This window comes from Ursus americanus, chromosome 6 (assembly GCF_024610735.1).
Source record: "Ursus americanus isolate L20-20 chromosome 6, mUrsAme1.1.p, whole genome shotgun sequence".
In the NCBI taxonomy this organism is placed as follows: Eukaryota; Metazoa; Chordata; class Mammalia; order Carnivora; family Ursidae; genus Ursus; species Ursus americanus.
Genome location: NC_142132.1, coordinates 12,122,841 through 12,147,022, shown reverse-complemented (window position 1 = coordinate 12,147,022; position 24,182 = coordinate 12,122,841). Strand labels below are relative to the sequence as shown.

At 49.1% G+C, this 24,182-nt stretch overlaps 1 protein-coding gene and 1 long non-coding RNA gene across 5 annotated transcripts; one reads left to right on the top strand and one right to left on the bottom strand.

Moving 5' to 3' along the window:
- Nucleotides 1-11,891: 11,891 nt before the first annotated feature.
- LOC123796008 (uncharacterized) lies at nt 11,892-20,853 on the bottom strand. Of its 4 annotated transcripts, none has more exons than XR_015724710.1 (4): nt 20,573-20,853; nt 20,087-20,265; nt 19,218-19,350; nt 11,892-12,661 (listed from the first exon to the last, which is right to left on the bottom strand). It is a non-coding gene; the product is annotated as an uncharacterized LOC123796008 (long non-coding RNA). The 4 variants fall into 4 exon arrangements; XR_015724711.1 differs by having other exon boundaries at nt 11,933-12,661; nt 20,087-20,163; XR_006780646.2 differs by lacking the exon at nt 20,087-20,265 and having other exon boundaries at nt 11,934-12,661.
- Nucleotides 20,854-20,891: 38 nt separating this feature from the next.
- Nucleotides 20,892-22,393, top strand: NANOS1 (nanos C2HC-type zinc finger 1). The gene has a single exon (XM_045803253.2). It carries the CDS (start codon nt 21,023-21,025, stop codon nt 21,878-21,880), a length of 858 nt encoding a protein of 285 aa, XP_045659209.1. The 5' UTR covers nt 20,892-21,022; the 3' UTR covers nt 21,881-22,393.
- The last annotated feature ends 1,789 nt before the right edge of the window (nt 22,394-24,182 follow it).

Below are 24,182 nucleotides of genomic sequence, written 5' to 3'. Positions count from 1 at the left end.
ATTATCTCTTGGAACACTACTTCTCTCTTATTCTCCCCACCGCTATTCATCCTGGCATGGGTACGGGATGAATGTTGGACTTTCTCATTTGATCTTCTGTGTCACCTAATCTCTCTCATTTTCCCTCTCTTTATCATTTGTACTGCATTTGAGATAATTTCATCACTCATGCTCCCTGACCTGTGTCTGACCTACGATTTAATCCATCCGCTATGTTCAGTTCAGTGGCTGTCTTTTTTTCATTTCTATAAATTCAATGTACTTCTTTTTGAAATCTGCTTTTTTCTCTTATTATTGGATCCAGTTCTTTCCTTATTGCTTCTTTTCATTTTATTTCTATAGTACATTTACATTTTCTCCAGCTCTTAATATTCTAATCCTATATGCTGCCTCTTCCTCGTGGTGATTCTTCATATCATATCCTTTGTGATTTTTGGATTGAATTTATCTATAGCAGTCCCACGGATGTCAGTTATGAAAGGATTTCTATTAAAAGTTCCATATTTGCTTTGGCAAGGTGTCCAGGAGGGACTATATTTTTACATCAGTATCTCAGCTGGGAAGTCCTCTACCATATATTTAAATTCAGACTCTACATGGAAAGCTGTCATGGGCACAGGGCTTCAGTTTTTCATTGATTTGTTCAGTTGACTGAGTCCTAGACCCAAACATGTCTATGCTGAATGAAGCCAAAGTGCCTGGTACACTGTAGGGGAGGGTGTCCAAAGGCTTGAAGGGATTGGGATGCTGGTGTGGGTTTACCGTGTGAGACTGGCTCACCCACCCTACAACCATGATCCTTGGGAGGATCCAGAGGACACTCCCTGCACCAAGGCTCTGAGAAATTCTTTGCCGGGAGTTGCGTGGCATCTTTGAAGGTCTTTATAGTGGTTGTTCTCTGCAGACCAGGGATGATGGTGGCATCAAACTGGGCTTCCTGAATTCAATAGGAAAGCTGAAATCCTAGGAAGCAGAGGCCAAAGGATGGTATTCAATCACCAGAGACAAGGTTAGCATGGTTTCTGTAATGAACAAGAGAACCAAGTGCCTGACAAGCAGAGATGTCTGGTGTTGGCATCCATAGGACTGAGAGAGATGGCCACCCCACTACTGACTTCATTTGTATAAAGAGGAAAGCTCTAGGTCAGGTGAGCAAAGCTTTGGCTTGAATGAGCACAAAAGAGTCAAAGCCTCTCAATCCTTCCCAGACTTTAGCCAGAGGCCCAGAGGCCCTGAAAATAATGCTATATACCAAACCAGAGTTCAGTGCTTAAAACATCATTTACTCTGCTCATAAATCTGCATTTTGGTCAGGGCTCAGTGGAAAGAGCTCATCTCTATTCTACTTGGCATCTGCTAGGCAACACAAAGGCTGGGGGCTGAACTCATCTGAAGTCTCATCCAGAAGTCTGGCTGTTAAAGCTTCGAGAGTGTAAACACGTAAACAGCTGAGGGCTTGAACCACTGGGCCCCTCAACCACCTCTCTCTATCTTGATGTGGCCTTCACATGTGCTCTCTCCAGGATGGCAGCCTTGGGGTAGCTGGTAGACTTCTTGTATGTTGGCTCAGGATTTCCAAGGCACATGTCACACATATGCATGCATGTGTGTGTATATTTGTGTGTATATTTATGTGTGTATATATACATGTATATCTGTGTGTGTGTGTGTGTAAAGAGAGAGAAAGAGAACCATATGGAAACTGTATTGCTTTTTATAACCTAGCCTCATGCCAACCATCACTACTGCCTTTGTATTAGTCAGGGTTCTCTAAAGAAACAGAACCAACAGGATATATATAGATAGACAGAAGAGGAGATTTATTACTGGAATTGTCGCACATGGTTATGGAGGCTGAGAAGTCCCACGATGTGCCATCTGCAAGCGGGAGAACCAGGAAACCCAGTGGTATCATTCAGTCTGAGTCTAAAGGCCTAAGAATGGAGGCAGGGAGGGGTGGGGGAGCTAATGGTGTGAACCCTGATATGAGTCGGAATGCCCAAGAATCAGGAGCGCTGGTGTCTGGGAGCAGGAAAAAAAATGGACATCTCACCTTAAGCAGACTGAATTTGCCCTGCCTCTGCTTTTCTGTTCTACTCAGGCCCTCAGCAGAATGGATGCTACCCACCCAAACTGGGGAGGACCGTCTGATTTACTCAATTCACCATTTCAATTGCTAATCTCTTCCAGAGACCCCCTCCCAGACACACCCAGAAAGAATGTTTTACCAGGGATCTGGCATCCCTTCACCCACTCACACTGGCACATCAAATTCACCATCACAGCCACGTTCTGTGTTTTAGAACGGACCGGCCCGGATTCAAAGGAAGAGACCAGAGGCCCCACCACGCAGTAGGGGGTATCTCAACGTCATATCCTAAAGAAGACCGTGTGAGATGAACTACATTCCACAGAGCCATGTTTGGAAAACACAATCTGCCACAGTCCCCTTGATTAAGAACTCTGCTACCCTGAAATACCTTCCACCAGGTAACCAGGTTTTGCTTTGGAGAAGGGGAAATAACCAGACTTCTAGAGATTACTGGACACTGGCTCTGAACGGACACCCAAGTGGCTGTGGCGCTTTGATGAATGGAGAACAGGCATGAGCTCAACAGCATGCACCTCCACTCCTTAAGGCTTGTCTGGTGACAACGTCTCCATTCCCCAAGGGGACCAGCCAGTGATCTGGTGACAAGCTGATGACCTTGGATCACTTCCATCATGGAAGCCATAGCAATGTTTTCTCATTGGAATAGAGGATTTAAATATGGATGTGCCTTTCCTGCTGCCCATGCTTTTGCTAAAACCACCATCCGTGGACACACTGAATACCCAAGTCACAATCGTGGTGTTTACTGGAGAGTCAGTGTAGGGAGGAGACAGTGCCATCCACAAATGAAAATGAAATGTGGACAAATTGTAGAATTAATATCGAATCTTCATCTATTTCAGACTTATCAAGGGTCCTGTCTGGCAATTTGAGACCAGCGGGCGTTATGTTTCAGGGAAGAATTAGTTAAAAGAATGCTGCCCCACCATACCACAGTTGAAATTATGATGACAGATGAGCTGAAGGAAAATAAAATGCCTTCTAATTTATTACAGGAAAACATTTCTTCAACTGTCCACCAAGCTTTCTCCAAGTTGCAGACCTGGAAACATGTTGATCACTTGATTCCATTTTTTAAAAAATCCATCATAACTTTTATTCTCGCAGCCACACTCAAAACAGTGCCTATGTCCCGGGGTTGCACCACACGAAATAAATCTGAACTCTTCCCCAGGAGCTGAAGCTGTGCATGGCTCAGATTCCTGGCGGGAAGTCAGCTTTCTGTCCGTCCATTTCAAATGGACTCCTGTCTGGATCCTGGCCCCAAAACCACCAGGGGACCTGCCTCTGACCTCCTGGCCAGCTCCTGGCTGCCCTCCAAGTGGCCAAAAAGCACTCTGATGTCAGCTCTGTCCCTGACAGGTGCCAGTGCTATGGCTTCGGGCTCTCCTATTCCTCCGGAAACAGTTCTGTCTGTTCTCTCGGCCACTGGCAGTCAGACCTGGCTCATCACGGCACTGCCCAGGCCCGGCCTCATTCCTGAAGTAGGAATGTTGGCTTGTGGGGCTAGGTCTGTTTGCTTTCTTAAAGTCTCCTTGCCAGGTAAGTTCAGACCCAGCTTGTCCTTGAATAGAAGTGTCAGCAGCTGCAGAAAGGGTCTCAAGATGGTGATATGCACTCATTCCTCCCTCGATTCGCTCAATCGCCTTTCACTAATTCTAATGATACATGGTCTCAGAGCTGTGGGCTGAAAAAGGAGCAGGGAGGTCCTACTGAGGAAGAGGACAGTAGCAAGTGATAATAGTGTAGCACAGAAGTATGAGTTACTAACTCCACATGGTGGGGGGGGCCCATGGGGTCTCAGGGAAGTTGTACTAGTCAGTTGTCCCTCATATGCAAGGAGGAGAACCCCATTTCAAACCAGCTCAAACAAAAAGGAGATTTGCTGGCTCACCTAACTGGGAAGTCAGGAGTATCTGCTTCAGGTATAGCTTGATCCAGAGGCTGGAGCAATGTCGTCATTCAGGCTCTGTCTGTATATGGTTTTCTTCTGCATAGAAGTGCTCTTTTTATGCAGGCGAAACGGTCACCAGCAGCTGCAGACTCATGGCATCACAGGTAAGCAGGGACAGCAAAAAGAACGCTTCTCTCTTGCAACATTCTACCAACCTCAGGAAGGAATCTGATTGGTCCTGTTTGAGTCACATGCCCATCCCTGATCCAGTCTCTGTGGCCAAGAGGGGTTGGATCCTCTGAGTGATCAGCTTGTGTCATATGCCCACCCCTCCGGCAGGGGCAGAGCTGTGATTGAAGCCCTACCAAACTACAAAACATGAGGGAGTTCTCCAGAGGAACTCGAAGAAGGCGTGTGGGAAAGCATGGTAGGCAGATGAAACTCGCTTTCCCAATCAAGTGCTGAAGGTCTCACTGAGGAGGCTGCATGGGAGCTGGGCAGGATTTACTGGGGAGATGGAGGAGAGCAGAGGGAAGAGGTATGGGACAGGAGTGACCCCAGAGAGTGGCTGAGAAGGAGAGCGCCACAGGCTGAATGTTTGTGTTCTCCCTAAATTCCTAAATTGATGGTATTAGGAGGTGGGGCCTCTGGGTGGTGATTAGGTCACTAGGGTGGGGCCCTCATGAATAGGATTAGTGCCCTGATAAAAGAGAGCATGTGAGGACAGGGAGAAAATGGCCATCTATAAATGAGGAAACAGACGCCCCCACAAGAGACTACATCTGTTGGTGCCTTGATCTTGGGACTTTAAGCCTCCAGAGCAGTGAAATAAATTTCTTTGGTTTATAAGCCACCCAATCTATGACATCGTGCTATCATAGCAGCCCGAGCGGAGACAGAGGAAAGCAGAGGAGACATCACCCAGTGCCGTCTGCCTGCCTCACTCTACCCCTCATCTCTCCAGGGCTGTCATGAAGTTTGAATCTGGGGGGTGGGGACTGTGGGTGCAGTGGTGAGAGGTGAAGAAACATACAGAACCCAGACTTCCACTTGGGCTGTTTTGAAAAAGGAATCTGGCACCACAAAATCCCAGCTGAAAGCACACTCATGCGCAGCATGAGGGACCCAGTGGGAAGCAGGAGCCAAACGAGCAGGTGCAGCTCCCGAGACCTTTCTGGCAGGTGCGCCTGGTCCCTGCAGGGAGCTGGCTGCAGTCTCCGGGGACAGGAGGGGACAGCCACTGTTGGGCTTTAATAGCAGAGGCAGCAGCACAGACGAGCCCAGAGCACACAGTTTGGAATCTAGCATCCTGGATTTGAATTTTGTTTCTTTTTTCAAAAATAAGTAAATATACAACTATACAAAAAAACCCACTCATAATTCCACCACCTAGAGATGACCACTGCATAGCATAGCAATTTTAGGTAGATCCTTCTATACTACATTTATTTTCTTACAAATATATATGTATGTGTATTATAATAAGCTCTATGCCCAATGTGGGGCTCGAACTCACAACCCCAAGATCAAGAGTCATATGCTCTACCGACTGAGCCAATCAGGTGCTCCTACAAATTTCTATATTTTTCGTGCAACATATATAGAGACAAATGTATGTACCAACTGTTTTATATGACAAAGGGGGGTCCTACTGTTTCATGATCTTGTTTAACAGGGATATGTATTAACATTTTTCCATGCCTGTCCTTTCATTTAGCCATGAAGAATCTGAGGTCCAGAGGAGGAGACTTGCTGTTGTCACACAGGTGGGTCAGCGAGCTCCCCCCGAGCTGGCTCACTCAGGGCCCTTTGCAGTCCGCACTGCTGCCATGTGGAGAGTTCCCTTCTGAACATGACACTTGTGTTCAACATGCCTCAGACTCCCCCAGAGGATTCCAGGGCTCACGCGCCCTCAACCTCACAGCAGCCTGCGGGGCGATCACATGACTTCCTGGCCAGGACTCTGGGCCTCGCCTCCCCTCACCCTCCAGCTAGAGCCAGTCATTAGGCAGACGGATGGCCCTAGACTTTACCTCTGGCCTACAGACAAGGTGTGGTTGGTTCAACCAAAGGCCATGGGTACATGCTGAGCATTTCCAGACAGTCAGGATTCATCTTTGGACTGTCAGGGGACACATGGTGTGTTCTTCCTGTGGCTGGACAATGAATACGCTTTGGCTCCAGGAAGGGAGCTATTCATCAGCAAAATGTCACATCAGTGGACATCAGGGGCTCTGACATGCATCCAGCCTCCTGGGATTCAGCTCCATCACGCTGAACCTTTCCCAGAGCTAGGGCAAGAGTAGCGATTCAAGGACAACAGGGGACACACCCAAGAGGACTGCAGTCCACTGAGACCAGGGAGGAAGACCACAGGAGAGTCAGGGCCCACGGGTTAAGAGCGCTGGCTTCAGAGCCTATCAACCTGGGATCAAAGTCCCTTCCAGCCCTTGCTGGCTGTGTGACCTTGGATGTGTTCATTCCCTCTCTGAGCCTCAGATTATCCATAATACCTATCTCCTGGGTTGTTGGAGATTAAATTAGGTGACAGCATAGAGCTCTTAGCACACTGCTGGACACATGACCCACAATCAATCATTGTTTAGCTGGTGGTTTTGAGAAAGGAAAGATACCATGTAAGTGAGTACAGGTGCATGATAGACATACCACACCCCAGTCTATGCGTTAATCATTCTCTAAACTGGACTCTACGTAGCCTGCCTTCTTAAACAGAGGATTCAGAATTAACAGCACCAAGTGATTATAACCTGCCCCCATACAGTAACACTATAGAGGCGACTGGGTGCGAGTTGAGTTATTTGGTCAAATGCTAAATGGCCCAACCCAAGGTGACTCTGTTCTAACAGTACCCATATGAGCTTCTACAGTTTGCTGGTCTCCTCCCTCAAAATCATTCCCTCCTCCATCACCACCAGCTTATGGCCTGAGCTGAGAAACCAGATAAAAGGGCCCGTTACAAATGTACGTAAAGTACGAGTTCATAGGTTCTCAGAGAGGACCCAACTCTTCTGCATGGAAAAATGCTTTCGTAGAACTCTGAGATTGTTACCCAAGGCCTCTGACTCACTTCCTGCTCCTCAGCCTCATCCTGGATGGCTGAGGTTTTGAGGGTCAGACCCCCCAAAAAGTGACCATTATTATGCTCATCTGATGTGACCGCTCACATGGAGAGTGCTTCGAGATATTTTACATATAGAATTACCATCACTGAAATGATTGCCGTCTTCCTTTAGCATTTTTCTAGAAATTAGACAGAGATTTCATCTGAGTTGGACGAAAGCCTCTGAGGAGCTGGGTTTCTTGTTCCAGCCCATAAGGACACTCTGAAGACAATGAGGAAGTTATCCCGAGGACAGCCAATGCGTGGCCTCTTCAAGACAGCCTGTGTTTCCGTATCACATGATCGCTCAGCTTGTTCTCCTCAACTCACTCTGTTCCCAGGCATGTTCCTCGGTGTCTTTATCCTGCGCTCATGGAGCCCTCAGCCAGCAGACATTTGCAAAGCTTTACACTGTGCCAGGCCCTAGGATGGGCACCAAGGTCCTTGCCTCCAGAAGCCCCCATCTGGGGAGGGGAGCAGACAGGTAGCAGAAGTCAGTCCTACCTTGTGACCAGGATGTAGCAGGTATGAAGTCCCTGGGCCCTCCGATGAAAGTGACCAGCTCTTCCCCTGTAGGAAAGGGGGAAGCTTGACTGAAGAGAGGACATCCGAGCTGAGCTTTGAATGCCAAAAAGGAGGGAGGAAAGGTCCTGGCAGAGCAAAGAGCTTGAGTAAACGCACAGCGATGTGAACATTCACAGCTTGTCTGGAGCTCAGGGAGACCTGGGGCAGAGGCTGAGGCCAGTGTGCAAAGGTCCCATCAGCGTCCAACAACCATCATAGAGACAGTCCGAGCAGGACTGGGAAAGGACCCAGGAATCCCCTGGGGTCCCTTACCACTTGGCTGGAGCTGATCCCAGGAAGTCCCCAGCCCTGCTTTAAGATTCAGGAACTCAAGGTCCCCCATCAATCAGGTCCACCCTAGACCCGGGCAGATCTTCCAGAGTCTGTGACCACCTGCTAGAGGCAGCACGTGTGGTCAGGCTCCAGCCCCGAGTTCCCGTTTCCACAGAGCAGCTGATCCTCTGGCCAAATATGCTAAAAATAATCTCGGGTAGATTTCCAGACCAGACTCTGACGCATCCAAACCAAAAAGACTCAAAGATTTTGCACAGTTGATGAAAACTAAAATATCAACAGGCTGCTCCAGGTCTCGGAGCACTCTGCCCGACCCGTGATTCAGCAAGAGATACTTGTTCCCTGAGCACCTGCCAGACACAGGAGGAGAGCAGGGAGTGTGACACCAACCCTTAAATAAACCAGGGTTCATCTGTTCAGCAGCTAACAAGAGTGAGGTGGCTCTCTATATATGACCTGGAAAGCTCCTGAGGCACATCAAATGTTAAAAAGGCAAATTGCAGAATACACAGGATCTCAGATACACTAAATTTCAAAGACTGTGTGAGTGTCCATAGAAATGCACGCCCCACTCCCAACAACCCTGTGCAGTAGGAGCATGAACCCCACGCTGCAGGTGCCATTATTAAGGTTCTGTGAGGTTAGGTCATTTGACCAAATGGCTAAACTGCAGAACTGGAATGTAATCACACCACCACTAGGACTTCCTAGAACTGGAATAATACACATTAACTCATTCATTCATTCAACATACATGAATTGAATGTCCACTGTGTTGCCTGACACTATTTTCACCTCTGGAGAAAAAAAATGTTGAAGGATACTGGAGCGCCTGGCTGGCTTGGGCAGTAGAGCATGCAATTCTTTTTTTTTTTTTTTTTTTTTAAGATTTTATTTATTTATTTGAGAGAGAGAGAGAGCATGAGTGGGAGGAGGGGCAGAGGGAGCAGTAGATCCCCTGCTAAGCAGGGAGCTGGGGGAGGGGGGTTCCCAGGACCCCAGGATCATGACCTGACCCTAAGGCAGACACTTAACCGACTTGGCCACCCAGGCACCCCAAGCATGCAACTCTTGATCTCAGGGTCCTGAGTTCGAGCCCCAGCTTGGGCGTGGAGCCTACTTTAAAAAATAATGACGGAAAACACAAATGAAGTCCCTACTCTCAGGACTCTTCTGGTCAGGGATTGCCTCCGGGATGGATGTGATAGAGGGTGGGAGTTGGGCAGATGAAGGAAAGTATTAGCCTTGTCTGTACTGTTTGAGTTTTTCAAAATTGGAATTAACCCTCTATTTGAATAACTAAACTGTACTTGTAAGATTTTTACTAAAAGGTCCTTTTGCCTTTGGATGTATTTACTCTCCAGGCCTACTGTCCAGCTGCCAAGTGCTCATTTCTGGTAAGTTTAGCTTATTTATTTTTTTACATTTAAATTCAATTTAGTTAACACACAGTATACTATTAGTTTCATGGGTAGAATTTAGTGATTCATTAGTTGCATGTAACACCCAGTGCTCACTACATCAAGTGCCCTCCTTCATGCCCATCACCCTGATAAATTTTGTTTAAATTACCACAACAGTATTGTGCATTCAGAAAAGTAAACTACAGGGACATCTGGGTGGCTCAGTCGGTGAAGCGTCTGCCTTCGGCTCAGGTCATGATCCCAGGGTCCTGGGGTCGAGTCCCCCATTGGGCTCCTTGCTCGGAAGGGAGCCTGCTTCTCCCTCTGCCTGCCACTCCCCCTGCTCGGGCTCTCTGACAATAATGGCCACCCAGACTTGTGAATATGCCACCCTACACGGCAGAGGGGAATGAAAGCTGGAGATGGAATCAAGGTTGTTAACCAGCTAATCTTAATCGAAGGACATAAGCCTAGATTATCCAGGTCGGCCCAATTAATCCCAAGCATCCTTGTCCACGAAAGGTGGAGGCAGGAGCATTAGTATGAGAGACTTGAATTGAGAGACTCAATTGGCCATTGCTGGCTTTGAAGGTGGAAAGTCTGTCTGACTCCAAAGCCCAGCTCTTCACACAACCCTATATATATGGACATTAAAAATTGTGACCCTGTGTTTTCATATGACAAATACGTTCTGGAAAATACGAGCCATATACTTTCGTTGGGGAGAAATATTTGCCATGAATAGTTGTTTGTTGCTGCCATTTAACGTTTGTTGTTGTAACTTTTTTACACATTTTCAAGTGGTCTGGTCTGGTGCTTTGGGATTGCGTCCATCATCTAAATGCTATGAAAGACCCTTCCAGTTGAGAGATGGGGGAAATGTTTACACGCATTTCATTCTAAAGTTGTGTCATTTCATTTCTTAAATTTAACTCTTTGGTTTATAATTTCATTATGACCAAGAGTTGCTGACCATGAGGGAAAAGTTCCCTGCAACACTGTAAAGCTGTGAACAGTGCCAAATAACTCCCCAGGAGACATTCAAGTTTGGCCAAAAGCAATCCCAAATGTGACACACCTAAATTACAAGCATTCTTGCTGTGTCCAGCAGGGCTCCTCACACAAGCAGGCTCAGGTTCAGATTTCCTTGTCTTCCAGTTCTTACCATCAGAGTAGATGCTGGTAGTTTTCCTGGACCTCCTCACCCCACCACACCATCTTCAACCTCACTCGGAAACAAGGGTCTGACCGTGGGGCTCCCTGTGCTCCCTTTCCCTACCTGTGATCTGCCACCACCAGGAGGAAGGATAGAAGTTCCTCGAAGCCACCCTAACTGCTGACTGGTGTCTGCCTTGGTGGAGACGACCAATCATCAAAGAGGGGATGTATGGGGGTGCTGGGTGGCTCAGTCGGTTAAGCATCTGCCTTCAGCTCAGGTCATGATCCCAGAGTCCCTGGATGGAGCCCCGCGTCAGGCTCCCTGCCCCCTTGCCCCTCACCCTGCCCGTGTGCTGTCTCTCAAATAAATAAATACATACAATCTTTAAAAAAAAAAAAAAAGAGGTGATGTATGTATACACCACCAGATTGGCAACATCCAATATTCTGTTAATGTTAAACGTTGACAAGAGTGTGGTGGAACTGGAACTCTTGGGGGCTCCTGGCTGGCTCAGTCAGCAGAGCATGTGACTCTTGATCTCAGGGTTGTAGGTTCGAGCCCATGTTGGGTGTAGAGATTACCTCAAAATAAAATCTTTCAAAGAATGATGTGGTGGAACTGGAACTCTTGTACACGGCTAGACGGGGTGACATTCGTACAATCTATTTGGAAAATAATTTGGCATTATCTAGTGAGGCTGAAGCCACACATAACCTGGGACTGGGCAGTCAATGTGCATTTCCCACATCAGACTCTTTAGTCTCTTGTTTATTGGCCAAATTTCCTCTGTTATCAGTAACTTTTCACCAATCTTTCTTTCGGTTGCATGAATCGTATCAACGTTTTAGGGGTTCTTTTACATATTCTGGGTGCAAAGACCCTTCCTTATCAATCACATGTATTGCAAATAGCTCCTCTCAGTTTGTGACTTGTCTTTTTACTTACTATATGGTGTCTTCTGAGGAACGGGCATTCTTAATTAATATTTATTAATGTCATAGTTAGTGGGGTTTGTGTTTTAAGAGATCTTTTCCTGCCCTAAAGTCATAAGGATATTTTCCTACGTTATCTTTTAAAAGCTAGACTTTGGGGGCACCTGGGTGGCTCAGTCAGTTAAGCGTCTGCCTTCAGCTCAGGTCATGGTCTCAGGGTCCCGGGACCGAGTCCCGAGTCCAGCTCTCTGCTCAGCAGGGAGTCTGCTTCTCCCCCCCTCTACCCCCCCCACCCCCCGCTCGTGCGCTTGCTCACTGGTATTTTGTTTCAGATTTTTGTGTTCACAACTGAGCTTGGCTCGTATTTTCCCTTCTCATACGTGTTGTTTTTTATCAGGTCGCACTAGCCTTGTAAAATGAATGAGAAAATGATTCTTTTTTTTCTAAACTCTAGAACGGTTTGTGTAGAACTGAAATTAATTATTCCTTGAAAAATAGAACTTCTCTTTAAAGTCAACTGGAGAAAAAAAAATAAAGTCAACTGGATCTGCTGTTTTGTGAGAAGATTTTTAAACTCTGATTCAGTTTATATAAAATGCTGCAGAACATCGAGGTTTTTAAATTCTTCTTGGGGCACTTGGGTGGCTCAGGCAGCTAAGCATCGGACTCTTGACTGTGGCTCTGGTCACGGTCCCAAGGCCCATGGTCCCAGCCCGAGTCAGGCTCCCATGCTCAGCAGGGAGCCTGCTTGAAATTCTCTCCCTCCCTCGGCCCTTCGCCTCCCCAGATACATACACACATACATACATACATTCTTCTTGAGTTCTTGTTTTCCAGCAATTTTTCCATTTCATATATTTTCAGACTTAATGAAGCATCAAGTCACAAAACTGTTCATTTTCATGTCTTTTATTCTTGATAAACCCTGACAAATTAATTGCATTAGTCTTTTCTAAGAATCCACTGTTTAGCTCTGTCAGCCATCTATCGTATCTTCGTTCCCCATTTCGTCAATTCCTCCACTTATCTGCATTATGTTCTTTTCTAGTTATTGTCTGCTGTTCGTTTCTAACGAAATGGAATTGTGGCCAGAAAATCCGATGTGACGCCAGTCCTCTCAATTTTGTTAATACTTGCTTGATGGCACAGAATCCGGTCAACTTTTATAAATGTGCTGAGTGCTGGAAAAGAATGTAAATTCTGCAATTACTGAAAGCAGTGTTTACCTACGATTTTATATAGTGACTGGTATATATGTATGTATGTAGGCACATATAAAGTCCAGCTTGTTCACTGTCATTTAAATCTCCTATATCCTTATTGATATTTGGTCAGATTTTCATTCGTATGCCTTGAAGCTAAATTAGTAGGTATGTGCTAGTATAGAATTGTTGTATCTTCCTGGTAAATCGAACCTTTTACATTACGTAGCCACCCTTCTAGCCCTAGTAAAGCTTTTTGCCATCAAGCCTATTTGCCTGCTGTCGGCATAACTACGTCAGCTTCCTTTTCAGGAAGCTTCTCTCGTCCTTTTCTCTTTAACCTTTCTGCAACCTTACATTTTATGTGTGTTTCTGACAGAGGACATATAGCTGTTGTTTGTTTGTCTGTTTGTTTGTTTGTTTGTTTGTTTGTTTGAGGTAGGCTCCACACCCAGCGTGGAGCCCAACACGGGGCTTGAACTCACGACCCTGAGATCAAGATCGAAGCTGAGATCAAGAGCTGGATGCTTAATCAACTGAGCCACTCAGCCGTCCCTATAGAGCTGTTTTTTAAAATCCAGTCTGAAATTTTGCGTTTTAACCATTTTGTCCATTTACATTTATTATAAGGAATTTTATGTTTGGATTTATTTCAACCATCTTATTGCAGACTTCCAATTTGTTCTACCATTTCCATGATGATTTTCCTTCTGTCACGCTTTCTTCTGTAATGATTATTTTCCCTCATTCCACTTCTCTACATCCACTATTATACCCTCTGTCTTTTTAAGTGGTTCCACACACACACACACACACACACACACACACATCACACATGACCTATCAAAATCTAAATTTAATGAACACTGATGTTAAGAGTTTTCTTCAAAATGATCCACAGCGTGGGAGATGGAGTGAAAAATCGGTGTGGAGATATGATTCATCATATATTAAGGGTAAATTGGGTTAGAGTTCTTTATACCATGACCTTTACTTTTGTAATGCTTGAAATTTTCCATAAGTTAAAGAATATTACAGTTGTCAGTATCTTCACCCTCCTCCTGAGCGAGACAAGGATTGTAGAGCATTTATTCCAGTGGCTCCAAGGTACACGCCACCGTTGCTGGGGTTTGTTGTTGTTGTTGTTGTTGTTGTACTTGGCTGTTGTTTTGCTTAATTTAACCACAAATTAAGTGACATCATCATCATCACTTTTAAGTTTGTTTAGAGTACCTGACACATATACTACTTCCTTTGCTCACCATACCTTCCTGCAACTGTGACCCTTCCATCCGCCTGAGGGATTCACACATACTTCGTGGGGCCCCCTCACCCCACAGCTTCCCCTGCACTGTGTCAAGTCCCGACTGGCAAAGGAAACCTACGTTTCCCAGCCCAGCTGACCTCTGGATATGCTAAGGTCTTGGGACTCACGACATTCCTTTGCTAAGGAGTTCCCCAGTCCTCTGGGAGGAGGCAGAATATTGGCCCCAAAAGATGTCTCCATCCTACTTCCCAGTCCCTGGGAATGCGTTACCTTAGACGGCAAAAGGGAATGAAGGTTCTGGGTGGAATTGAGGTTGCTAATCCGATGGCACTCACGTGGGGGAGATTAGCCTGGATTATCAGGGTAGGTCCACTGTAATTACACGGTGGAAGAGGGAGGCAGAAGAAAAAAGAGAGGTAGCCGGTGAGAGGGACTTAACCTGCTGCTGCTGGCTTTGGAAAAGGAAGGGGCCATGAGCCCAAGGAACGCACGCCGCCTCTAGAAATGGCAAGGAAGCAGATACTCCCCGAGAGCCTCCAGCCCTGCAGACACCTTGACTGTAGCCCAGTGAGACCCATGTCAGCCTTCTGACCTCCAGAACAGTAGGAAAGGAAGTACTTGTTGTTTCAAGCCGCTAGGCTGGCAGTAACATGTTACAGCAGTAACAGGAAGCTAATACCCCCACCGAAGCACCATCACCTGTCTGCTCCATGAGGTCAGAAGGACCTCAGTCCCAGGCCGTGACGGTGAACACACAAACTTTAGAGCTAGAGAGGCCCAAGAAACCGCTCAGGCCAGCCAATTATTTTAAATAAAACTAAGTTCAGACAATGGAAATGACTTGCTCGAGGCTAAACAATTTATACCATCCTAGGCCACCACCCTACTTTCTGCTTCCTAAGCCAGAGACGCCCCAGGAACAGACACCACTGCCAACTCACTCATCATCATGGCCAGGTACCGTCAGGGCCCAAGACATCCCGAGGGAACTCGGGACAGCTGGGAAAACACAAGCGTCAGCCAGGTAGGACCAGGAGAAGGGGTCTAAAATGACAGAGACGGCGATTCACCCAGGACTACGAGAGCAGACCTGTGCCAGACGCCCACCTGGTCAGCTCAGTCAGGGAGACGCTTTCACCTGAAGCTTTAAAAAGGCCCCTTGGGCACGCAGCGAATGGCATACTTGAGGCCTGCTTTCAGGAAGCTTAGCATTTCATGCCTCTGCCTAGAGCCAAAGCTTTGGGCTTTGGGCAAATTAGGAAAAGGTACTTCTTCCACAAGACATCTTTATCCATCTGTCAGAAAAAAACTGTCATAATATACTGATTCCATTAGAAAACGATACTTTCCTCCACATCCGCCAGAAAACTATCTGAGATTCACTCATAGGTATTACCACATCTATGAAGTAAAAGGTACCCCCTTGGATGCCAAGCCCTTGTGCAGTGCACAACCTGCAGGAGTGTACCCAGCAGCCCTGCTTGGCTGTCTGGTCTCATCCCCTTCACTGACCTTATCTTCCCCCCACCCCCACTCCAGGCCTCAGGCCCACTAGAGAACAGCCTTGACCTTCTAATTCACCATTTTATGCATCACTGGAGAACAATCTTGACCTTATAGTTTATCATTTTATGTATGACTCCTCACTAGAGGCCCCAGCTTTTACTCCTCCCCTCCTGCAGACAGCAGGCGTTGAAGATGAGCAAGAGAAGGCCAATGGTCTCATTTAGGGAAACACCTGAGATGGGGGGCAGGATTTGTGAATTCTAACTGAATGGAATGTCCACGGGCCAGGAGACCATTCAGGCCCCAGCACAGACCACGGAGAAATCCCACCCAGTAGCTGGGAGAAGGGAGTAATACACTCTGAGCTTCCTCAAACCTCATTTTCCTTTCTGTGAAATGGGTATGACTGTAGGACTGCTGGGAAGGTCTAAGAAAGGACAGGAATTCATGCTTAGTGCCTTGAAAGGGCTTCCTATCTGTGAGCTATTGTTATTACTATTATTCCCAGTATCATTGACCCCAGGACATCTGCCCTCCAGGCTCTCAGCCTTGGGGCAGAACCTGCTTTTAAACAAAACTGGGACAATCTGCGTTTCTAAGAGACCACATGGCTGGGAGGAGCGGGGCGAGTGTTAGAAAGAGAAAGCATTACTCACCGAACCAAAGTCCTCGATACTGGATTACTAGAAAAATCCAACCTCTTTCAACCAGAACTGGTTTTGTTGGGGGACAATTTCTGACACACAGTGGAATGAGCCCAGATTTGCCTCCCGGTGGCTCTTTGCACTGTCTCCTTCCAGCTGGCCGCCTCCACCCCTTCGCCCCACGGCTAGAGTGCGACCAGGTACTTCCTGTGTCCTAAGCCTTCGTCCACACCAGGAGGGCAATCACAGAACCCACCTCACGGGGCAGCTGTGTAGCGGGGTGGGGGGGTCTGTGAGGTGATACTGTAAAGCACCTGGTCTGAAGGGGTATCTTATTACTCTCAGCTGGGAGACTCTGGCGCACGACAGGGCAGGCGACAGAGGAGACACTACAAAGCCCCTGATCCCATTGCCTTTGTTTCTTCCCACCCCTGTCCATACACCCACAATTCTGACATGGCTGTCCCCTCCATCTGGCCAGAGTATCGAATCCTACCTTTCCGACAAAATTACCAAATGCATTTTTTTTCATATTACTACGTGTTTCAGTTAGAATGAAATTCAGCTGTAAGTAAAATCCCTGCCCAGCAGTGGCTGAATCAATAAAGTTGTTTAATTGTCTTGTGTCACAAGTCACCAACTCATCCACAAAAACGTCCCCAAAGCTTTTTTTTTTTTTTTTAATAACTTTTCCAGGGCCTCCTGGGTGGCTCTGCTGGTTAAATGTCCGACTCTTGATCTTGGCTTAGGTCTTGATCTCACAGTTGTGAGATCGAGCCCCACGTCAGGGCTACATGTGGAGCCTACTTAAAAAATAAATAAAATAACTTTTCCGGTCAGCCACCCCCAGTGTGCCAGCTTCTGGTCCTCGAGACTTACCACCTCAGGGCTGCCTCAGCTCCGTAACCTGCCAGTGGCTGGAAAAGGAAGCTCCTGGTCTTTGTTTCTTTTTCTTTTTAAACAAGGGAGCAAATTCCTCCCAGACTCCTCCTAACAGACCTCCCCTTACATTTCAGGGACCAGAACTGGGTCACCAGCCCCCTCCTAAACCAATCATGCCCCAGGGAAATGAGATCTGTCTGGCTGGATTATACCTGTCACAGCTCCACCCCGGAGGCCGAGGCAGAGACTCGTCTGGAACTGGAGTTAAGTCAGCAAGAGGGGTAAAGTGCATGCCACTTGACATGAGGAGCCTCTGGAGGATCGGAGGAAGCAGCTGGAGCCCAGAGTGCTTAAGCCCCTCATCCAAGGCCACATGTGACTTTGCAGAAGGTCCAGGATGAACACTCAGCACCGGCTCAAGCAGCTCCCCCCACTTCACCCCAGCGCTTCTCAACTAACTCCAGCTCACTCTAAGCCCCCGAAGGACAGAAACCCCATCCCCGGAACTCCCTGAGCGTGGCCAGAGGCATGATATGGACAAAGTCAACACTGTTACAGAACAGAGCCCCCAGTGCACCCAAATGTGCCTGACCACCTAGAAAGAGCTTGGCAGACAAGTCAGAAGGAACCCAGAGGCTGACCAACAGCATCTCTATAGCTGCCTGGACACCCGCCAAGCTGCCCCATTCCCCAGGGCTGACCTCCTATTTCTGAGGATCCTAACGATGCCCCCCGAGGTCTGTGCGTTGCCTCTCGGGCTGGGGGCTGGGAGCCGTGCACAGAAGTGGGAATGCAGAATCCAAGCAGCCCACCCCACCACCCACCCCTGTCCTGCCAGAGCCTCCCGCCCATGCTGTGCAGGCGCCATTCCAGAAGAAACTGAGCAACACCCTCCAGCCTCCGAGATGAGGCCTGTCCCAACAGGTCTTCCTGCCTCTACCAATCGGAGGGGATCCCTTGAAGAAATTGTCACACTCTGGCTATTTCTGTCTGTTTTTGTTCCAGACTTCTGGGAGGCAAATGAAAAGCGAGCAGACCTCATCAACGTGCTAAGAATATCTCAGAAGTCAGTTCCACCACCTCAAAGAGAGCTGGAGAGCTCACAGCCTGGCTGAGGCCTGTGCTTAGTGATAAAAGAAATTGTTTACTAAATCCAGGCACCCACTCAGGCCTTTCTGTGGTAACTAAGAGCAAAGGCTCCCAGTCCACTGGGGCCACACGTGCTGGCGAGGGGGGGGAGGTAGACTTCATGCACTCTGCCTCCACTTCCAGACGTTCTTCCCAGATCAAACAACTCACTATGCACAAGGCCCATAGCAGATAAGGTGAGCAGCCTGGGGAAAGGGCAGGCAGCCAGCCCCCCAGGACACATGAGCCCCCTTCCACCTCTTTCCAGGGCATCTTTCCGCTGTCATCAGAACCCACCCTGCTCAGCCCACAGCTCCGTAGCAAGGCATTACTTCTTACCCGTGTTCACAGAAAAGTTTTAATTCCCCTTGTAAACAAAACAAAACAAACAAAAAACCCCACAAGGGCAAAAAATCATGTGATGTGGGAGAGGAAAGGTCTCACTTACTTGCCACGCTCTCTTTGGCCTGACCCAGGGGAAGCCAACCCAGCAGCTGGCAGTTTTAAACTTTCCTTTCCTTCCACAAGTTTTTCTCAGAACAGTGGCTCCCACTCCTCAGAGCTGAAAAGTCTGCATACCTTGAAAGTATGCAAGCTGCAGGGCTGTGCGAACAGAGTGGAATTTTCCATTTATAGAATAATAATCTTCATACCACTCTAGGGGCCGGTGTTCTTGTGGTCAGAGCTCAGAGCTCAGTGTCAGCAATCTGCCACCCTTCTGCGGGCTCTTTTACTTATTTTTGGTGGGAGAGGGGGAGGAAAAAAAAAAAAGGAATGACTTTTTAACTTGAGTGCCAACACAAACTTGAAAAAGGAACTGGTTGGCAAGTGCAGAATATTACTGCCTGGTTTCATGACTTAAATCAACCGTTAGGGAGTAGGAGGTGAAGAAGAGGCTGAAAAACATATCTTCAACCCTTCATGCAGACAGGTGGCTAGAACAGGCATCATGTTGCTGCCCCACGTCCTTCCCCTGTGCCCACCACCTGGCTTCCGGACTGCTCCCTGAGGGTAGGGGTCCAAGCAAAAGGCACCCGGCCCCACCGCATTTCTCTTCGTCGCTTTCCCTGTGTTCCACATGCATACACAGACTTAGAGTCTGAAATACCTTCAGGGTCCATGTGTAACGGGAAGGCCACCAAGCCATTTGCGAAGGGGCCTGAGTTCTAGTTCTGCCTGTGACATATTCACCTTGTGACCTTGAAGAAATCCTTCTCTTCTCTGGGTCTCGTTTTCTTTATCTGTAAAGTAAGGTTGGATTGAATGATCCCAAAGGTCCCCTGCACAGCTGACAGTCTGATTCCTTCATTCATTCCAAAGTAAACCGGTGCCAGCATGAGGTTCTGGGCAGCCCCTACGGGGCCATTCTAAACCTGCTGGACACAGCCAGACCCAGAAGCATAGCCTCCTGCCTAATGAGCGCCGTCAGCACCAGCGGCCCCCCACCCCTGCTTCCACAGCCGGAGCACCCAGCCCAGCAGGGGAAGGAAAGTCCTGACCTGCCCACCTTGCCTGCCAGCCCAGCCACCAGGGGAGGCATTTTCCCAGTCCCACAGAACCCTAAAGAATCCTTCCCCTACCTAAAACCTTTCCTACTTTCCATTTTTCAAAAGATGTTGTCCCTTCTCCTGGGAAGGGCATGACCACCTCACACCCTCCCAATCCAAAATCTTCCAACTTATTTTCCATGTTTTTTTTTTACAAAAATATTTGGCTCATTTTAAAGTATTAAATTGTGACACTAAATATGCTTTATTTTTCAAGCTGCACATACACCCCATTTTTTTATACAGCCCCCCCCACCCCTCGCGGGGTGAGAGCTTCACACACACACACCAATCACTGCACGAGGGTGGAAGACTTTCTGGCCCAGCCCCCATCCCTACCTAAGTCACCAGCTAATGGCCACCCAGTTCTGAACACCTGTTGGGAGTCCGCTGCGTGCTGTAGGGAAGTCCTGATGCCCCCACTACTTACTACAGCAAGAACCATAACCTCTCTGAACCTCAGAGCTTCGTGCGAAGATTTCACCCAGCTGAAAGCTCTCCAAAGCACTGTGCAAACGGAAGTTACTCGATTGTTGGGCAGCTCTGTCTTGACGACTGCATCCTCAGAGCGCGCCAAATCCTGCCTCTCCACAGCTTTTCCTGCTGATGCTGGTGAGGGGGGAGAGGGGGCTTCTCGGAAGGCTGACCTGGGTCATTCAAGACTAGGAGGAGGGTGCGCGAACCCTCGGGCATTCCCCCATCCCCACGCCTACCCGTGTCCTCGGTGAGTCTCGCCACCCGGCCGAAGGAGACCCAGACCTGGTCACCTGCTCCAAACCCAAAGCACAGCGTTCAGGCGAACGCGGCCCCCAGCAGCAGCCCCTCCCCTCCCTTCCCCTGGTCTCCCCCTACTTCGCCCTCCCCTCCCAGCAGCGCAGGCAGGGTACGCCCCTTCCCCCCCCCGCCCCAGATTCACCAATCGGTGTCCCGAGCGGCGCCCGTAGCTCAGGGGGCTCTGGTCAGCAGCCAATTAGCGCCCGGGCCCGAGGCGGCGCTTCGCCCGCCCCCTCGCAGAATGAAAGACGCCCGCAGCTGGCAAGGCTGGCGCAGCGCGCGGGGCGCGGGAGCCGCGCGGGCCGGAGCGGAGCGCGCGCATTGCCCGCCCGCCCCCGGCTCGCCCGCCTCCGCTCCGCCTCCGTCCGAGGCGCGGGCTAGGAGGCCGGGGCGGGGTAGCGCAGGGGGCAGGGCCGCGGCAGCGAGGCCGAGTCGGGGCGGGGGGGGGGGGGGAACGGGGAGGAGCGGGGCCAGATAAAAGGCTGCGAGGCGGCCCCACCCCACGGCAGGCCGGCGGGCAGGCTCCGCGCTTCCCTTCCGTCCGGCCCGCGCCGGCCGCGGGGAGGCGGCGCGCGCGGCCCGCAGCCCGCCCATGGAGGCTTTCCCCTGGGCGCCCCGCTCGCCCAGCCGCGGCCGCGCCCCCCCGCCCATGGCGCTCGTGCCCAGCGCCCGCTACGTGAGCGCCCAGGGCCCGCCGCACTCTCAGCCCTTCAGCTCGTGGAACGACTACCTGGGGCTCGCCACGCTCATCACCAAGGCGGTGGACGGCGAGCCGCGCTTCGGCGGCGACGGTGGCGGCGGCACCTCCCCGCCCTCCTCCTCGCCCTGCTGCTCCCCCCACGCGGGGACCGGGCCCGGGGCGCTGGGGCCGGCGCTGGGGCCGCCCGACTACGACGACGACGACGACGACAGCGACGAGCCGGGGTCCCGGGGCCGCTACCTGGGCGGCGCGCTGGAGCTGCGCGCGCTGGAGCTGTGCGCGGGCCCCGCCGAGGCCGGGCTGCTGGAGGAGCGCTTCGCCGAGCTGAGCCCGTTCGCTGGTCGTGCCGCCGCTGTGCTGCTGAGCTGCGCGCCCGCCGCTGCAGCCACTACCGCCGCCGAGGTGGCGCCGCGCGACGAGCGGGCCCCGGCGTGGGCGGCCGAGCCCCGGCTGCACGCTGCCTCCGGGGCGGCCGCCGCCCGACTGCTCAAGCCCGAGCTGCAGGTGTGCGTGTTCTGCCGGAACAACAAGGAGGCGGTGGCGCTCTACACCACCCACATCCTGAAGGGACCCGACGGGCGAGTGCTGTGCCCGGTGCTGCGCCGCTACACGTGTCCCCTGTGCGGCGCCAGCGGTGACAACGCGCACACGATCAAGTACTGCCCGCTCTCCAAAGTGCCGCCGCCGCCCAGCACCCGCCCGCCGCCCCGCAGCGCCAGGGACTGCCAGCCCGGGAAGAAGCTGCGCTGAGGGCCTGGGCTCCCGTCTGCTGCCACCTGACGCTACCAGGGTCGCCGCCTGTCCGGGCTCTCATTTTCGGTCTGCGCACCATCTTTCCCTCTCTGTTCGAAGGCGTGGAGCTCGGCAGTTACTTCAACTTGGGAAGTCTTGGTTTTTGTTTTTTTTTTTCCAAAGCAAGCCTGCCGTACGGAGTACTTTCCTGTCGAAGAGCGGTTAAGACTGGACGCTAAAATCTTAATTTGTTTATCTCTGGTTTCTGATTTGTGCACATCCAGGCGGTGAAGGCTGGGTGTGTATTCCACTACCTGAAATACGGCAACTTAATGGCGCTGTTTATTTACCGTATAGGTCGATCTATTTTAGATGCGCATCAGTATGAATTGTCTCAATCTAATCTCGGATGTTTAGTTTTATGGAGGCACTTTACTAGGTCTAGAATATTTTTTTAAAAGCCTCATAACTGAACTGAAAACTGGCGATTTTATGGAATGTCGGAAAAATTACTATTTTATTGTTTGGAAACTATTTCTTAGTTGTCCTTAATCAGTTATTCTAATTCCAGGTGAAGCAAGCCCCTGGCAGCATCACCGTTTTGAGAAGTGAAGGTTTCGTAAACTTTCCAGTATTAATTTGTGTGGGTGTTCCCTCCTTGGGGCTTGTAGTCAGTCTCGGCTGGAGGTGTAAAAATGCAGTTTGTAGCAGGTAGAATACAGCTCCTTGTCCTTTTATGTACCAGATCTTCTTACGACTAAACTAGCAACTAGCATTTCCACCTTGAAAGTTTGTGCCAAGTTATAATCCTACCGTGTATACACTTGGAAATTGGTGCTGTTTAAAAACTTGTGTATTTATACAGTAACGGTATATGAATTCATTTATCTTGCCTATAACTTCGCTGCTTGGCCTTTTGTCCATGCACCCATCTCCCCGTTTCCAGTTCTTGAAAAACATTTGTGACCCTAAAATCAAAAGGGAGCAGTATGCTCAATTTCAGGATTCCCATAGTTCATTCCAGCTGTTGCCTCTCAAACTAAATGAAAGCTGCAATCCTTTGAGCTCCGGAAGGCTAATATAATAACCTGTGTTCAAGAAGGTTCCACTATGGCTATGTCTGGCTTTAGGCACAGGCAGTCTTCAAACCAGAGTAAGCACTGAAGGAATTAATTGTGGAGTGGGGGTTGAAGACAAGGGAACACTGCCTCCCCGTGCTCCCTTTTTCCCTGGAAGACCCTAGTCTGTTTCTGGAATGCCACCGTTTATCCACAAAGGAGATTAGATCCTATCCCTGGGCGAACGTTCTTGACCCCTACTTCAGCTCCCACCGTCATTTACAGCCCTGTCAGATACCACACCGTGGCTTGCAGTTGCCATTAGGACAGATACAGGAGGCAAACACAGAAGTGAATTAGGATGAATGCATACAAAATGTACAAAATACATCACTATCTGAAAATGCCAGCAAGAGATCTAGCCCTATAGATTCAAGTAGGAGAGTTCAGCTCCTTTATTAAATGTTAGACTGCTTTTATATCAAACAGCTAACTATACACAGCAAATGGCTTGAAACACTCTTTTGAGCGTGTAACAGAGGCTGAGGTAAACAATACTGGGAGGCTGTGAGCCTTTTTGGCCAAAGGAAAGGGCGTCAGAACAAGGGGGAGAGGTGCGGGCAAACAGTAAGTTAGCCAAGGGAAAATCCATTCCTGCTAGTCCAACCCCAGACCACAGAACTGCAAATGTGACTAGTCTTCAACTCAAGGAGCTTAATAAAATGTGATTCTCTTCTGTTGTGCTAGAAAATAGACCAGTTTAATTTTGGTCTCAGGGAGTTGTCGGGTCAATAGAATTCCTACTACCTCTCTCACTGCTATTCTACCTTTTCAAAGAGCACTACAATGTATTCTCCAGCCCAGAAGGACTAGGCAGGCATTTGTATTTTCAAAGAGCCAAACTGTTACTGTGTTTCTAGGTGTCGAGCACATGGCTTTGACATGTTCAATATGAGAATCCCTCAGTGATGAGATGTGCCTAATAACGAATTTGACGTTGACACCATCACAGTTTTAGCAGCAACCATATCGTGTTCATTTAAAACACTCATAACTAGCCCCCCTCAAATCTGCCTGTTTTCCAGCTAAGGTTGAAACACTGGGAGTTAGTGCACAGAGAATAGTTACTACAGTTAATCTTCTAGAGATCTCTTAGGAAAAGTGTACTAACCACAGTCTAAGGCACTTAATAAGGAGCAAGCCTAGAACTCAATCTAAAACATTAAATACTTGCAAAATTAAATTTAGGGTGTGGGGCACCT

Coding starts and splice junctions, on each gene's coding strand:
- NANOS1 (XM_045803253.2), top strand. CDS start 21,023: ATGGAGGCTTTCCCCTGGGCGCCCCGCTCGCCCAGCCGCGGCCGCGCC.